This window comes from Cherax quadricarinatus, chromosome 60 (genome assembly GCF_038502225.1).
Source record: "Cherax quadricarinatus isolate ZL_2023a chromosome 60, ASM3850222v1, whole genome shotgun sequence".
Classification (NCBI taxonomy): domain Eukaryota; kingdom Metazoa; phylum Arthropoda; class Malacostraca; order Decapoda; family Parastacidae; genus Cherax; species Cherax quadricarinatus.
The window spans coordinates 526,825-545,176 of NC_091351.1; the positions used below are offsets into that span (position 1 = coordinate 526,825).

The 18,352-nt window shown below is 37.2% G+C and overlaps 1 protein-coding gene across 6 annotated transcripts in view; it reads right to left on the reverse strand.

Moving 5' to 3' along the window:
- Nucleotides 1–1,437: 1,437 nt before the first annotated feature.
- The window catches only part of LOC128694403 (major facilitator superfamily domain-containing protein 9), a 29,294-nt gene continuing 12,379 nt past the window's right edge, over nt 1,438–18,352 (reverse strand). For 3 of the 6 annotated variants that reach the window (XM_070097856.1, XM_070097855.1, XM_070097854.1), the window contains 3 exons: nt 16,422–16,655; nt 11,539–11,694; nt 5,476–6,592 (listed from right to left, as the gene is read on the reverse strand). In XM_070097856.1, coding sequence (XP_069953957.1) covers nt 6,323–6,592; nt 11,539–11,694; nt 16,422–16,655 — 660 coding nt within the window. In that variant the 3' untranslated portion in view covers nt 5,476–6,322. Of the gene's footprint in view, nt 2,210–5,475; nt 11,695–16,421; nt 16,656–18,352 lie in introns of those variants that run through there. The other 3 variants (XM_070097859.1, XM_070097857.1, XM_070097860.1) reach the window with 3 other exon arrangements.

Genomic DNA, 18,352 nt, shown 5'->3' on the forward strand with positions numbered 1-18,352 from the left:
ACAGAATTTAGACACTACTGTTAATGCTTCTATACTGATGACACTGTACTGTTAAAAAGTAATTTCTGGTACATAAAATCTACTAAACACAATGATGTAACTTAGTCATCAAATTAGTTCACATTATTTGTAGCAAGAGAAAGGATCATATATTAAACTGCAAAAATATATTTACAGTACATGTGTAAAACTTAAGCTTTCTTGAAGCAACTGCTACTCAATTTATCATAATGCACAGTGGGCAAATTACCACTTACGTATTGTCCTTCAGCAAACTGAAGGGGACTGTCATTATGACATACCTAAGTGGCTACTTAATGTACCAGAGGGCACAAGCTCCTTGATTTTCATTGTCAGTGTTCAATGCTTAGATGTGCTGAGGAGACACTGGGCATGCAGCTAATACAAAGGATAGCATCCTACAACCATGCCTTCATTGTCAGAGAATAACCTACATGTGCCCTGTTTCTGTTCTCCAGAAGTCATTATCTGTGCTGCACATTTCTCTTGCTTATGTATATTCTGCTGCATCAGATTATATTTGTTTCTATCAGTACAGTATTAATGTAGGATATATTTATATACATATATTTTTTAACACGTCAGCTGTTTCCCACTGAGGCAGGGTGACCCCAGAATGAAAGAAAAATTTTTATAGTATACAGTGGTACCTCGAGTTACGAACTTATTCATTCCAGAAGGCTGTTCGAGTGCCAATACCAAACGAATTTGTTCCCATAAGGAATAATGTAAATTAGATTAGTCCATTTCAGACCTCCAAAAATACACTTACAAAAGCACTTACAAAAATAAACTTACATAATTGTTTGAGTTGGAAACTGTTTGAAACTCGAGGTACTACTTTATATACATACACACACATTCATACACGTGCACACACATATATATATATATACATATACATGTACAAATACATTCATGTTTTTTAACACGGTGACTGTCTCCCTCGAAATCAGGTGCAGGGCGACCCAAAGAGAAAAACACATTCACCGTATAACTATATAAAATAAAAATACTGTGCCTGCACTCTGAAGGAAGGGTGTGGATATTACAGCTCAGAGGATCATTTGAACTGTCATATCTGTGCACTTCTGGAAAGACAGCTATTGAATGAATGATGGTGAATGCTTAGGGGAACAAAATTAATTTCTGAATTTCTCTCACCTCTTCTCTTCACTATGTTCTATATTTTGGAAGGGGGTGGGGGCTAGATATTATTTAAATTTTTTGTGGAACTGACTATTTCAAGGTGCCCAATGACACCAAATTTTCACCCTTACAATATGAAAATTATGTTTATTATATATTATTGTTGTTAATATTTTTATTTTTATTATTATTATTGTTAGTATTTTTATTATTGAACCTTTTTTCTTTTCCTAAGACAATAAAGATTAATTTCTTTCTGATACTTCATTTTCCTGGTGCATGGGGGTGAAGGTTTGAGGTTGTCAGGACACCCCATAAACCCAAATTTTTTTAAAACATCACATGAAATGTTTTTCCTTTAGGTGGAACATACATACATACTTAAAAAAATAACTACGGGGAATTGAATAATTCAACTCCCCCTGTGGTTATTTTGCATCTTTTATCTCTCGTTCACGATTGTTGCATGCTTGCATAACATATGTAGATAACATATGTGGCTAAGATACATAGATAATATGCATAACATACATAACAAATATACAAATGCATAACTTACTTACATGCATTCAAACATCCTTGTTGACATGGAGTTGTGTGGAGTGGGTTAGTGTGGCCCTGTACAATAATACTTGCACCAACATGGTAGGTGGTCTCCCATTACTAAAGCCACGAGGAAGCTAATTGCCAACTTGAGTTTGTACGGTAAACCGTCCATATAAATTAATTGGGGGAAGGAACGAGTGGTTATAAATGGCAGCTGTGGTGGATAGAGTAGAGATTGTTGGGTTATGATTGTAACAATAATTTATAATTCTGTAACAACTGGACTTTGTTCATTGTTTCCAAATTGAATGACCAGGTGGACTTTGTTCCATATGGAGAGTTTACTGTATTTCTTCCACAAAAGCTTGAAAGCTGGGCTCAATATGGCATTGCCATTACTTATTTACCACCGACTAATACCACCACCTTCCTTTTCTTAGGTCTGAGAAAGCTGGTGGCTGACATGGTTTCGTGTGTATTCCTTCCATGGAAACTGAAAAGCAGGGCTCAGTTCAATATGGCACCATTGTCCACAACAACTAAAATTGCACAACAGTGAATATCATAATTTTTCTTAAATTTCTTGTGGCATACTTTGGGAAAAGTACTTGTGTGTGTGTATTGGGAAAGATTATGAAAAAAATTATTTTTCTTATAGAAAACTATTTTTTATGAATTGAATAAGACTAAAATGAGTGAAATCTCATGAAAGCCTACATTTTATGCAGTGTTGAAGTTGGCAAAAAAATGATAACCTCTCTTAAAGAAAATAAATTATGTCAGTCACTGGAGAGATGATAATCAGACAGGTTGACCAATTAAAGCAAAATAAATCTCCAAGTCCTGACCTTTTTAATACTTTCTCTCTCTTCAAGCATGTGTAGTGTACAAGATCTTGAAAATAGCTAATGAAATTCATATTTTTAAAGCCGGGAAAAAACATCATTACCATAAATTATATTTTTGTTAGAAGGCTTGGGTTTGAGGACAAGCCTAGTATGGGATGGTAGGCCTGCTGCAGTGTTACACCATTCTGATGTTAGGTTCTTAAATAAGTGGCAGGTTATAGCTGAACACATGATCCTGCCTTACCTTACCCCCTCTCTACCTCCACTTCTCACTTCATCTCTTCCACTGTTTCTCTCTTTTATATCTATTTAGGTTTAGGTTCATGTACATACCATCCATTTTTTTTATACAGTAATCTTGAGGGCACAAGGGTGCTATGGCCACAAAAAAAAAAAAAAAAAAAAAGCATCAAACCCTTGAGTAGCTTTAAAAGTGTAGTATATGCTCATAAGATGGGTGGCTTATAAATGGGAATATTTATTTGGAAAAAATGAAACTTTCAGATAATATACAGTAATTTCCAACTAGTGTGGGGTAATAAGATTAAAAATGATATACACGCTGGGTCAGTCACATCACACGTTAGACCAGTGATTCCCAGTGTGAAGCATATGCTCCATGGGGGGGGGGGAAGGAGAGATTTGAAAATGTTACAATCAAATGATATTTATACATAAGTATTTTTATAGATATATTTTAAAAATTCAATTATATTTAATTATATTTATTTGCAACATTTAGAATGTAAAGAGGAGCTTAGCACACCTTTGGCTAATCTTTTCAACATATCACTACAAACTGGCATGGTGCCAGATAAGTGGAAAATGGCAAATGTGATACCTATTTTCAAAACAGGTGACAGGTCCTTAGCTTCGAACTATAGACCAATAAGCCTAACCTCCATAGTGGGAAAATTTATGGAATCAATAATTGCCGAGGCAGTTTGTAGCCACCTTGAAAAGCATAAATTAATCAACGAATCTCAGCATGGTTTTACAAAGGGGCGTTCCTGCCTTACGAATTTATTAACTTTTTTCACTAAGGTATTTGAGGAGGTAGATCATGGTAATGAATATGATATTGTGTATATGGACTTCAGTAAGGCTTTTGACAGGGTCCCACATCAGAGACTATTGAGGAAAATTAAAGCACATGGAATAGGAGGAGAAATTTTTTCCTGGATAGAGGCATGGTTGACAAATAGGCAGCAGAGAGTTTGCATAAATGGGGAGAAATCAGAGTGGGGAAGCGTCACGAGCGGTGTTCCACAGGTGTCAGTGTTGGGCCCCCTGCTGTTCACAATCTACATAAACGACATAGATGAGGGCATAAAGAGCGACATCGGCAAGTTTGCCGATGACACCAAAATAGGCCGTCGAATTCATTCTGACGAGGACATTCGAGCACTCCAGGAAGATTTGAATAGACTGATGCAGTGGTCAGAGAAGTGGCAGATGCAGTTTAATATAGACAAATGCAAAGTTCTAAATGTTGGACAGGACAATAACCATGCCACATATAAACTAAATAATGTAGATCTTAATATTACGGATTGCGAAAAAGATTTAGGAGTTCTGGTTAGCAGTAATCTGAAACCAAGACAACAGTGCATAAGTGTTCGCAATAAAGCTAATAGAATCCTTGGCTTCATATCAAGAAGCATAAATAATAGGAGTCCTCAGGTTGTTCTTCAACTCTATACATCCTTGGTTAGGCCTCATTTAGATTATGCTGCACAGTTTTGGTCACCGTATTACAGAATGGATATAAATTCTCTGGAAAATGTACAAAGGAGGATGACAAAGTTGATCCCATGTATCAGAAACCTTCCCTATGAGGATAGACTAAGGGCCCTGAAACTGCACTCTCTAGAAAGACGTAGAATTAGGGGGGATATGATTGAGGTGTATAAATGGAAGACAGGAATAAATAAAGGGGATGTAAATAGTGTGCTGAAAATATCTAGCCTAGACAGGACTCGCAGCAATGGTTTTAAGTTGGAAAAATTCAGATTCAGGAAGGATATAGGAAAGTACTGGTTTGGTAATAGAGTTGTGGATGAGTGGAACAAACTCCCAAGTACCGTTATAGAGGCCAGAACGTTGTGTAGCTTTAAAAATAGGTTGGATAAATACATGAGTAGATGTGGGTGGGTGTGAGTTAGACCTGATAGCTTGTGCTACCAGGTCGGTTGCCGTGTTCCTCCCTTAAGTCAATGTGACCTGACCTGACTAGGTTGGGTGCATTGGCTTAAGCCGGTAGGAGACTTGGACCTGCCTCGCATGGGCCAGTAGGCCTTCTGCAGTGTTCCTTCGTTCTTATGTTCTTCTTCTTATGTTCTTATTACTTCCAGAATTATATTTTATATTTTGCTAAATTGAGTCTAAAAATGCTAATTGGCAACTTTTGGGCAGCCATATTGTGTAGTCTCTTTGCATGCTCGTTAGTCTTAAAAGAGGGTATTTTATGGTTTTTCTATGAAATGCCCAGGAATAAGTTTTAGATGAAATGTCTGATTCAACGCAAAAATTTGTTTTTGTATCGGGTGGACATCAAATTTTTTGAGGCATCGAGGTGGGGTATAACGCAAAAAAGGTTGGAACCATTGTGTTAGATAGTCACTGTTGGTGCGATGACAGGGTGTGACACTAGGACACCCCTTAAAAACAATAGCCTTATCCAAAATTGTGCAGCCACCAGGTATTTCACAACACGTGCACCATAATGGTGCATGTGTTACGAGTTTTCAGTGCAAGTCAAATTATTATTTGTTTTTCAGTCTCGTGTTGCTCAATTTGCATTTTTTGGGGCTTGTTACTCAAGAGTTTGTTGTAGACAGTACATAAACACACAGGCAGTGGTTGCTGGATTAAAAGTGGGTGTGAAATGGATGGATAATAAAAAGTATGGTTAATGATATCAATTATTTTAGCAAGTTTGATAGAATGCGTAATTTTAAGTAGTACATACAATGTTTTGATATTGTGTATCACTATTTGATTTAAAAATAATTTAAAATTTAAATTACCAACTTATAGATGACTAAAATCAGTTTCTTCTGTATCTATACAGTATTTCTTACCAAATCTGAATGAAACAAATATAAGCCAACTACACAGTAGTATATAAGCTGTATAGCCCTTGTGGCTTAGCGCTTCTTTTTGATTATAATAATAATACACAGTAGTATAATTATTTATATAAAATATCAAGACTTACTAAAAATAATCTAAAAATGTACAGTTCTTAGGAAATCTGAACCAATCTAATATAAATTATTACATGTTTGTAATACAGTATATAGTACCTGAATGCAAATGCATTGTTCAACAATAATAATACTTCAGAGTTATTAAGTTTTTTTCCATACATGTCCCCACATTATCCTTATAATATTTATTATGAAACCAATTTGATTAAATATTCTTTACTTAGTTAACCTAGAATTCTTCAAGTTATAGTAATTGTGTATAAAGGCAGGTTATTTTTTAATAAGTTTTAAAGCTCATTTTTTTGCAGAATTATCCACAATTACATCCTTTTCCTTGTGACAGTTGTCAGCTTTGGTGACTATTAAGGCAGAGAGAGATGTCATCATGTCCCCTGGCACAGACTTGTACCGTAGAGTTCTAGGTAAAGAATTTTTTTTTAAGACCCTGTTTCTGAGCTCAATTTTTTCGTTGTTAAATTTCATAAATTTCCTGTTGCTTTTTATAAACATACTATAATAATTGTCCTTTGAATGGTTTGAAGCTGATCATCCTTGATTAAGGCTTTCTTCACTATCTTTTTTATTTCTGATATTATATGGTACTGTACCTAACTTGAAATGAATGGGCAGATGTTGAGATGAAGACTGCACATTATCCAGTACAGTAGTAGGAGAATTCTGTTTCAGCAACTTCCTGCTCCTCAAGAGAAGTGCTATGGTACTGGTGAGAGGCTTTTGATTCAAGGAATTGAATTTATTGTCCCCTTCCTTGTACGGAACTTGAATGCATCCCATTCTCCAGGCTCTGTATGACTCCTATGGGTTTAGCATTTCTTGATTAGAATACAGTAGATAAAAAAAAATAGTGACTTCCTAGTTTGCTTATATGTTGTTTGGAAGTAGAAGGCCCAGTGTTCCTATACATCAAGTTGTACAAGGTTTGGCAGGATGTGGGTGTTTGGCTCGCCTCTTTCTACAAGAATTACTGCAACAGATGTATCCTTTATAGAGAATTGAGAGTGCACATCTCACCTTTGGCCCCACACACACTTTGTAGGTCCTGCCCTTCTATATGCAGCTTGTTGCACACACCTAACTACTTCATATTTTTACTTATTGCCTGCTGTTGCAGCCTTATTGAATTTTTTTTTGTATTTAACACTCATTGGAGTTGATTTGATAATGCTCCAGGATGAATCCAAATGTTTTCTCCAAATTATGGGTTAACACTGAATTTTAGGTCCTGATTATATGTATCTGATTATATTTTTAACTAACATAGTATATTTTAACCAATTATAAAATTATTTTTGTGCTTATTTGAGTTTTTTGTACTTAATTTGTTATTGGTTAGCATAAGAGCATGAATATGAGTTATAGTAAGGACTGACCTTAAAATCATAACTCTAGATTTCTCTCTTTCTCTAAATCAGTTATCTCTTTAGATGAAGCAAACCTTTCAACCACAACTTTGAACTCATTTCATATATTCATGCTAGTTAATAGGATGGGTAAAATTAGCAGCTTGGGTAATGATAGTCAGAATTTGTTTTTCAAGTTCAGAATGGCATGAGGATTGTATTCTTGAAATTCCATGATGATTGCTAAAAGAGAATACAAAGTTATTTTTTTTCTTTATTACCTGGAGAGAGATCCGGGGGTCAACGCCCCTGCGGCCCAGTCTGTAACCAGGCCTCATGGTGGATCAGGGCCTGATCAACCAGGCTGTTACTGCTGGCTGCATGCACTGCAACGTACAAGCCACAGCCCGGCTGGTCAGGTACTAACTTTAGGTGCTTGTGAAGTGCCTGCTTGAAGACAGCCAGAGGTCTGTTGGTAATCCCCCTTATGTATGCTGGGAGGCAGTTGAACAGTCTTGGGCCCCTGACACTTATTGTGTTGTCTCTTTAACGTGCTAGTGACACCCCTGCTTTTCATTGGGGGGATGTTGCATCGTCTGCCGAGTCTTTTGCTTTTGTAGAGAGTGATTTTCGTGTGCAAGTTTGGTACTAGTCCCTCTAAGATTTTCCAGGTGTATATAATCATGTATCTCTCCCGCCTGCATTCCAGGGAGTACAGGTTCAGGAACTTCAAGCGCTCCCAGTAACTGAGGTGTTTTATCTCAGTTATGTGTGCCGTGAAGGTTCTCTGTACATTTTCTAGGTCAGCAATTTCACCTGCCTTGAAAGGTGCTGCTAGTGTGCAGCAATATTCCAGCCTAGATAGAACAAGCGACCTGAAGAGTGTCATCATGGGCTTGGCATCCCTAGTTTTGAAGGCTCTCATTATCCATTCTGTCATTTTTCTAACAGATGCGATTGATACAATGTTATGGACCTTGAAGGTGAGATCCTCCGACATTATCATGGTGACACTTACGACATGATTACACAAAATTGGGAATACCATTTTTTATTTTGATAAATTATATCGGTATTATAAATATACCATTATCGAGTGCTCAAAAGAAAGTTACTTAATATGCAGGGCATTTTGGGCAAACTAAACATAAAGCTGGTTTGTTGTTTTACCAAATACATTCTAATTTTGTGTGTGTTCATTTTATGCATATATGAAGGACTCATATTTGTTTGGTAAAGCTTGGTCAAGAGCTGCTATCTTTATACGTATATGCTTCTAAGCTGTTGTGTTCTGAGCACCTCTGCAAAAACAGTGATTGTGTGTGAGGTGAAAGAGTTGAATGATGATGAAAGTATTTTCTTTTTGGGTCACCCTGCCTTGGTGGGAGATGGCCGACTTGTTAAAAAAAAAATCATAAAATACTTTTAAAATAGATGCTGATTTAACCTAAACAAAGTTTGAGTAATTTGCTGTAAGCTACTTACATTACAATTTGCTGTAAGCTACTTACATTACATGCCAGATATTTCATTTATTCATTTGCATCAGGCTAATTTTACCCTAACCAATTCTATAACCATACAATATGCTGGTAAATGTCCATTTAATTCATCAGGTGAATATTAATCATACATCCCAAAAATTATGTCAGTAGTGTCCCTCCCCAAGAAACTAACCTTTCCCCACAATATTGCTGGCTCCACTCTACCTATGGTACTAACAGCAGATATCAAAAATACTGCTGCAACCGATGCAGAAGTCTTAAAAAAAAAAAAAAGCCCCAGTGTGCCAGATCAACCAGATTATAATGGGTATGTGAGCTAGCCACAGCCTGGTTGAACAGATAACCAGCAAAGAAAACTAATTACATGTTCTGTACAGATGTCACAGATGCTGACCTAGGTTTGGAGAAGAACTTGTTCAGATGTCATACAGAGATTTGTCTTAGTTTGTACAAAGTAGTATGTGCCCAGAAATATCTAAGTCTGACCTATATGATTTTGCACCATCCTTCACTTACCAACTACACTTTCACCACCACCTTTCAGCACTATGTCCACCTATGGTTGTCTATAGCTGTTGTTTGTGAGTAACATCAAGTGAGGGGCACCTGTACTTATGATGAACTACAAGTTGCTCTTTAATTGCTAACTATATTGTTATTATACATACATCATGCAAGTATGTTAGGGATACAGCATTTACTAAGTTAGTTGGTATTCACTTATGGTAAAGCATGCTATAAATTATTCTAACATTCAAACTTTAATTACATTAACTTTTTTTCAATTTCTGCAACATCCATAGGTATTTTTACCTTTTATCTTGGTGCAATATCCTAAGCCTCGCCTGAAATTTCTGTACAACATCACAGCGTCACAATTAAGCTCTATACAAAATCCAGTCTTTCTTGCCTTAATCTCTACGCAATATCAGTCACCACAGGGCTCTGGTGGCCTGGTGGTTAACGCTCTCGCTTCACACGGTGAGGGCCTGGGTTCGATTCCCAGCCAGAGTAGAAACATTGGACGTGTTTCTTTCAACCTGTTGTCTATGTTCCCCATCAGTAAAATGGGTACCTGGGTGTTAGTCGACTGGTGTGGGTCGCATCCTGGGACACTGACCTAAGGAGGCCTGGTCACAGACCGGGCCGCGGGGGCGTTGACCCCCGGAACTCTCTCCAGGTCTCCAGGTAAACATGGCAGTTCAATATTCAAATTTCAGAGTACTAATTGAAGGCCAACATAGTTTTCAACTTTAACATGTTAGGTATGTTGACAAGAAACTTCAACTTCAAATGTAGCTACTGGTACTGTATGTGTGTGATAACCCACTGCAAGCAGAAATGGCAACACTTGTATTCACTGTGTGTGTATGTTAATAATTTACAATAAAACTTAATAACATTAGCTCAGGACTAGAGTTGTGAGCAGTGCTTTATGGCCCTTGTGGGTTTAGCACTAATTAAGATTATAATAATTGTGTTGCGAGGTGGTGTTGAGGTTGGAACCTGTCCTCTTCGTGAAAATTTTGTCAGGTCCTGCAGCAACACACAGTGATCATCACAGCTGTAACACAAGCATCACACCATTTCTCACACCAACACTCATCCTAGCACCAACACTTCCGAAGCATTGTTTCAAATGCATTTGTCAATTTTCACAGTATCATGGACAAAACAGGTACAACAGATTCATTCAGCTGCCATTTAAACTGATCCTATACCCAGAGATCATACAAAGCAGGTCAGCAAGTCCTTCACCCAGTCCCCTTCTCAGAAGAGCATTCTGTTAGCAGAATGTTGAAGTTCACATCCAGGGGAAAGATGTAATGGAAAATTCCAGTCCTGCTGCAATGCCATATAATGTGTAAGAGAACACTGGTCTTGTCTGTGAGAAAAGTCCAGCATCTGCTGGAAGTATTCAGGGGCTTAGTGAAAGGTATGTGTACCTAATGATGTTAAAAAATGTATACATGTACTGCTTTATGCAATGTACATTTTCATTAGTTTGTTTTATACAAATTACATGTACTACACCACTTTAGTTGGGTTTGGTTCCATGAAATAAATTTATTTTCAATAATTTATTTAAGTGCATTTTTCAATAATTCACGACAGTGCAGTAAGACCTCTCATTAACAGATTTCGGCAATTCAGACAAAAAATGATAGGACAAATGGAAGTATCGGACAAAAGTCTGTAATTCCAGATTTTGTCCTTAGTGATAATGTCTGGTTGTCTTCTGAACTATTGGACCAAGCCCAGTCAATGACTGAAGTTGATCTGGTATTACGCAGAGTGACCACATCCAAGATCTGTCTTGCTTTCGTTGTGTCCCTGAGCCATAGGCCATCCACACCAGTTTATTCTCACTCATGCATTCACTCTAATTTTCCCTGGGTTTAGAACATTTTGTGTACCTATTAACATCTAAAGCAAGTGGTCATGCCAAGAGGAAATGTATGGTTCTCAGTGTTAAGCAGAAACTAGTGGATTGTAGTACTACAAGTCACAATACCTGTGTTCTCAGTGTCTGGTTGCTTTCTGTAATCAGTAGACCAAGTCTGTTAGCTCAGAAGACAATCATAGAAAAATTAGTTTCATAATTTGGGTGTTTCAGACTGTCAGCAATGTTGCACCCCTCCCCCCCCCTCACCCCTTTCCCCAAATAGCCTGTTAATGAGAGATTCACTGTATGTGCAGGTTTTTTACCAAAATAATATGACATCCAGAAGAATGTTGTTAATATTACTCTTTGATATTCAGTATAAGCTAATTAACTTTTAACTACAGCATGTAGGGAACTTCTTGAATACTAACAAGTGGAAGAAAAACTTCAAAAGTTGCCATTATGACAATATAAATTTAATTACTCTACTTTTGGTTTCTTTTTCATTACCATATATCCTGCTAAAGTTGCTCCAATTCCAGCAGACAAGGATGCCATTATACCAGGACCATAGACAGTAATTTCTTGTGCTAGTCCTGTTAAGATTGGAGTTGTCATACCTGCCACAGCAGGAATACTTTGTCCAAAACCAGTTACTGACCCAATCTGAGAAAAAAATAAATGGTTTGATTATGCACAGCTTACGCAAGCTTATACTGTATTTACCCCGTTTCTACTTTTATGAGATACTCAAATTTTTAAAGTACTGGAAAAATGTAGCAAGTTTAACATAACATGAATGTGTTTCATAGCACTACACTCCACATTCATTAAGATAACGTTAAGCTACACTTTTGTCAAGCCTAATTACCTTTCATTTCCCTTACAAGTTTAGCACTTTCCTATGCATATACTGTGCTGTAATATGGTTACTGACAATATACTGGTAGTTTCATAGACTATGTGTAAAGTACTCCACATGAAGTAACAATCTCAATCCTTCCTTTCAACCAGTTTTTAGCCCTTCTCCATTCAGCCTTATTACCTCTTGTGTTGTTCACCCAAGTATAATTTCTCACTTACTTACCATATACCATACTTGCCTTTCTTCTCTGCCTGCCTTTCATACTCACAGATTTACTATACTTGCAGTTTTTACCAGTGTTATCTGTTCGTTCAACATGACGAGTCACTGACTTTGCATTTTACATTTTTCCTACTTCAAGGGAGGGGATGCACTGATCTGGCAAAGGACACTTGATCCAGGGAAATGGAGCTACCCTCCCATTCCTTGAATTAAACCATACTACCTCCTATTCCCCAGATGCTGTATAACCCAAATGGGTTCAGCATTTCCACATAATGAAATAATAGTACTTACATCTTGACAACATTATCATGCCCATATATATGTTCCTATACCATCCTCATATGCTCTGATTATGTCTTTGCTAAAATGCTGTACATCAGTATTTTATTAAAAAAAAAAGCAAGCACTAAATCCATACAGGTCATTCAGTGTTAAAGTACAGCTGTCCATACAAATTACGTATCTGACTTCTGTATTCACATATTGCAACCAGTGAAAGGTTCAATTATTAAGAAAACTCTAAACTCAATGGTTATACATATGCCTAAATATTTGTTTTGGTCAATTTCTTTTTAAATGCCAAAAGTACTGACTAGAGTAATATAAATACAGTCTCTGAAACCAAAAATGTATTATTTACAGGACTTCTAGGAATGTAACCCACCCACCTCTTACAAATTTGTAGGGATGACTGTACTGTATTTCATCTGCAGCACTGTATGACCCTTATGGGCTTAGTACTTGGTTATGATTATAATAATATATTTCAACTAATGATTTTTACCCTTGTGTTACTGGTGCTTCCCACCGTGACACATTTATCCATATACAATATTACCCAAACCCCTGAATATTTAGTTTGATAAGCTTTGAGGTATTTTTTTTTTTTTTTCAACAAGTCGGCCGTCTCCCACCACGGCAGGGTGACCCAAAAAAGAAAGAAAATCCCCAAAAAGAAAATACTTTCATCATCATTCAACACTTTCACCACACTCGCACATTATCACTGTTTTTGCAGAGGTGCTCAGAATACAACAGTCTAGAAGCATACACATATAAAGATACACAACATATCCCTCCAAACTGCCAATATCCCAAACCCCTCCTTTAAAGTGCAGGCATTGTACTTCCCATTTCCAGGACTCAAGTCCGACTATATGAAAATAACCGGTTTCCCTGAATCCCTTCACTAAATATTACCCTGCTCACACTCCAACAGATCGTCAGGTCCCAAGTACCATTCGTCTCCATTCACTCCTATCTAACACGCTCACGCACGCTTGCTGGAAGTCCAAGCCCCTTGCCCACAAAACCTCCTTTACCCCCTCTCTCCAACCCTTTTGAGGACGACCCCTACCTCGCCTTCCTTCCCCTATAGATTTATATGCTTTCCATGTCATTCTACTTTGATCCATTCTCTCTAAATGACCAAACCACCTCAACAACCCCTCTTCTGCCCTCTGACTAATACTTTTATTAACTCCACACCTTCTCCTAATTTCCACACTCCGAATTTTCTGCATAATATTTACACCACACATTGCCCTTAAACAGGACATCTCCACTGCCTCCAACCGTCTCCTCGCTGCTGTATTTACCACCCAAGCTTCACACCCATATAAGAGTGTTGGTACTACTATACTTTCATACATTCCCTTCTTTGCCTCCATAGATAACGTTTTTTGACTCCACATATACCTCAACGCACCACTCACCTTTTTTCCCTCATCAATTCTATGATTAACCTCATCCTTCATAAATCCATCTGCCGACACATCAACTCCCAAGTATCTGAAAACATTCACTTCTTCCATACTCCTCCTCCCCAATTTGATATCCAATTTTTCTTTATCTAAATCATTTGACACCCTCATCACCTTACTCTTTTCTATGTTCACTTTCAACTTTCTACCTTTACACACATTCCCAAACTCATCCACTAACCTTTGCAATTTTTCTTTAGAATCTCCCATAAGCACAGTATCATCAGCAAAAAGTAACTGTGTCAATTCCCATTTTGATTTTGATTCCCCAAAATTTAATCCCACCCCTCTCCCGAACACCCTAGCATTTACTTCCTTTACAACCCGTCTATAAATATATTAAACAACCATGGTGACATTACACATCCCTGTCTAAGACCTACTTTTACCGGGAAGTAGTCTCCCTCTCTTCTACACACCCTAACCTGAGCCTCACTATCCTCATAAAAACTCTTTACAGCATTTAATAACTTACCACCTATTCCATACACTTGCAACATCTGCCACATTGCTCCTCTATCCACTCTATCATATGCCTTTTCTAAATCCATAAATGCAATAAAAACTTCCCTACCTTTATCTAAATACTGTTCACATATATGCTTCAATGTAAACACTTGATCTACACATCCCCTACCCACTCTGAAACCTCCTTGCTCATCCGCAATCCTACATTCTGTCTTACCTCTAATTCTTTCAATTATAACCCTACCGTACACTTTTCCTGGTATGTATACTCAGTAAGCTTATTCCTCTATAATTTTTACTGTCTCTTTTGCTTTGAGGTATGTACGTACTATATCAGCTATATGAGGGTCATTAAGGCTGCTGTCCTAGACTAACATTAGGGAGGCAGCTCTGTATGACCCTTACGCATTTAGCGCCTGGTTATAATTATAATAATAATATTAGGAATCAAGAAAGACATCAGTGGGTATAGGGAGATGAAGTAACCTTTCACTGGCCTTCACTCTTGTGAAAATTCAGAACGTCGTCAAGAGGGACACTAATGAAGAAGGGCTCAACATCAAGACTAAGGTACCATACAGGTCAGAAGAGGGTGAACATGTTCGATGAAGTCTCGAGAGTGACGGAAGTGAGCTGGAGAAAAAGTAAGAAGAAAGCGAGTGAGAGTTTTGGCCAGGCAAGAAAATAAGAGACAACCTCTGGAGGGAATGATAGGATGTAGAGGGAAATCAGGTTTATTGAGTTTTAGGAAGACATTAGAAATAAAGTAGGGAGGGACAAATAACATAGAAACGTTGCACAAGATCAAAGTCAAGAGGACAGAGATCAGAAAGAGTCTGAAGGGTTACTTCTTCATCGCTCTAACATTAGGGACAGTTTAATCTTTAAAATAGGATTTAATTTTAACTAAAGTGCATATAAACACGTGCATTTCTTGGAGTACATACCCTGGAAATTTAATGCCTACTGTACTTAGTTATTACATGCCTATGAATTTAACATATAATTTTGTTTTACTAAGCAAAAGCAAAATTATTTACATATTAGATCAGTAACTGTCAGACTGATAATTACCTAGGCTCCTATCACAACCTCTGAAATAGCATCAATTATTAAATAACTCGAAAACTAAGCTAGTAACACAAGAAATACTATTATATACAAGAAAGCTGCAGAGATACTATATTATCCATATCTATACCTGGACATCTGGAGGGTATCCCAGGTGTCAATGCCCCCACGGCCTGATCCATGACCAGGCCTCGTGGTGGATCAGGGCCTGATCAACCAGGATTTACAGCAAGCATACAGAATCTCACTTCAGTTATCTCTTCCGCTCCATCACACTGACTCGACTGACTTTGATGCCTACTCTCAGCAACTGTGATTTTCCTTTTCCTTTTGCACTCTCTCTGACCCCCTACTAACCTATGCCCTTCACCCCATCATTATCTACACATTCCTCCTCTTTCACATCCCTATCTGTATGACCATTTCATGTATAGCACTTAATATGATTACACACATGGAGCGTCACATACTATATTCTTGTATCCTTGATTTGCTACAATTACCCCAGTTTATATTAACCATAGTCTAACACCTCTGCTTTTTCAACCATCTTCCTTGCCTTTGATGTGCAGCATGAATGACTCTCGCAGGTTTAGTGCTTCATATAAACATAACAGTCTCCCTATTTTCTATTCACTTATGAATTAACACCTCTTCAGCACTAACAGCTAAGGTTAGTCTTTCTCTAAACATTCATGTCACACCAGCATTTGGACATATTGCTAGTTCTTGAAATGTCCCGAGAAAGTTACTTGATGAAATATATTTTGCTTTTGTCACCATTATTCAGGAGGATTTGATTTAATTTTAATGACATAAAATTACAAATTATACCTCATGATCTTTTCACTGTAAAAAAAAAATGCAAGAGGATTCTATACAACACTAACAAAATTGTCTGGCATGTAAATACACGTAGCAGAAAAGAAAAAATGACAAAGCTCTGTTTCCTTATCAGGAAGTAGTAATTTCTAAGCACAATGTATATGCAGGATGCTTACCTTCAAAGGATCACAGCGATTAATAACAATGGTTGACACACTGGTGCGTATAATAGTGTCACTGATACAGAGAGGAACCAATAAAATCAAAATTGAGGAAACTGTTGGAGCTAAGGTGAGCCCAAGAAGAGAGAGAACTTGTAGGACAGAGCTGTGAAACAGCTCAAGTTGTGAGTCATTATAAAACTGTGATAACTTTCCCGTGAAGAACCCAGCAACCGCTCCAACAATTCCCTGGTCAACAAAAAGAAGTGAAAAAGAAAATAGCATTACATTTTAGACATGCTGTATCAACAAACATAACACAATATTTACATGCAATTCCTGTACTATATTTACAAGTGCTTGTTTATCAATAATATAAGATTTCAGAACATCATTCACTTTACTGACCCTAAAACATGAAGGATTTTTGATCTAAGGAATTAAGCTATCCTTCCTCCCATTTCCCAGGTGCCATAACACTTATGGGCTCAGTGCTTCTCCATGATGAGAAGGATCATTTTCTAGGATGGCATACATAAATATCTATTTCTATATGTACATGTACAAGGTATACAGGCCTAGCTGACATCAATGACATACTACTATACAGAAAGCCCCTTGTTATGCAGAGTATTTCAGGCAAATTAGGTCAATTTTGTCCAAGGATGCAACCCACACCAGTCGGCTAACACCCAGGTACTCATTTTACCAATAGGTGAACAGGGACAACAGGTGTAAGGAAACATACTCAATGTTTCCACCCTTGCCGGGAATCAAACCTGGACTGGGCGGACCCTCAGCGTGTGAAGTGAGAGCTTTACCTACCAGGCCACAAAACACCTTAATGGGACATAAGCCTATCTAACATAGATATCACACTGGAGATCGGATGAACACCGTTAAGCTTGTTAAATTATGAACAAGTCTAAGCAGTACAGTATTATTTATTGATTTATTAATAACTCAAGTGTTAATAATGTAGATAGTGCAGTGCTGTATGCCCCTGGTGGTTTAATGCATCATTCTGATTATAATAATGTAGACAGTACCCTAGGTGAATGGGACAACAAGTGTAAGGAAATATGCCCAATGTTTCCATCCTTGCTGGGAGAGCACGTGTATGATCAGCACATTACATGAAGCAACTTTGGAGATAAATAATTTTAAGTGCTTTGAATTTAGTTTTATTATTCAGGAAAAAATTCAAAGGAGTGTATATATAACTGAAATGTGACAGTAGTTTTGTACTGTATACTGCATGTAGTGAGAGACTAGGAGTTATTATTAAGGGGGTGGGGGGAGTCACAAGTTTACCTGTGATACTCCAATATAGAAACTATGTATTGTGCCAAAACAAAAGCATTCACATTGCTAAATTCACAAACTAGTACGTATTTAGTCACTTAGTATTTAGTCAACTTACTCCACAATTTGTAATAATTTAGGGTTAAGAATTAATCTAAGTTTGCCCGAAATGCCTAGCCTTGCTAGATGTTCTAGTGGCTCCCTCTGTAATTAGTATTTTATTACATGTAAACCACACAATAACCAAAATCTGTAAACCCCGCATTGTAACCCTTATAGAGAATAAACTTTGATTTATACCAGTGAGGGTTTTTCAGCCAAGAAATTGGAACTACTATCTTCATGAATCAAACATGATTACCTCAGTCCTCAGGCCCTTTATGATCTCTACGGGTTTAGGGATTTCCATGAAAATAGTGAGGTGAAAAGTGTAATAATTTTTTATTAGTTATAATAAAAGTCTTATTCTTGTAATTATTCCTTTCCAATTTAGGAAGCCTGCTGCAGGGGCAATGATCCTCAGAAACTGAGTATTATAGCCTGTTACTTAAAACTAGAAAATAACACTTGAGTGACCCTTTTGGCTTTAGTACTTTCTATGAATGTAAACCTAGGATTGATTAATTTTTTATGAATACAAT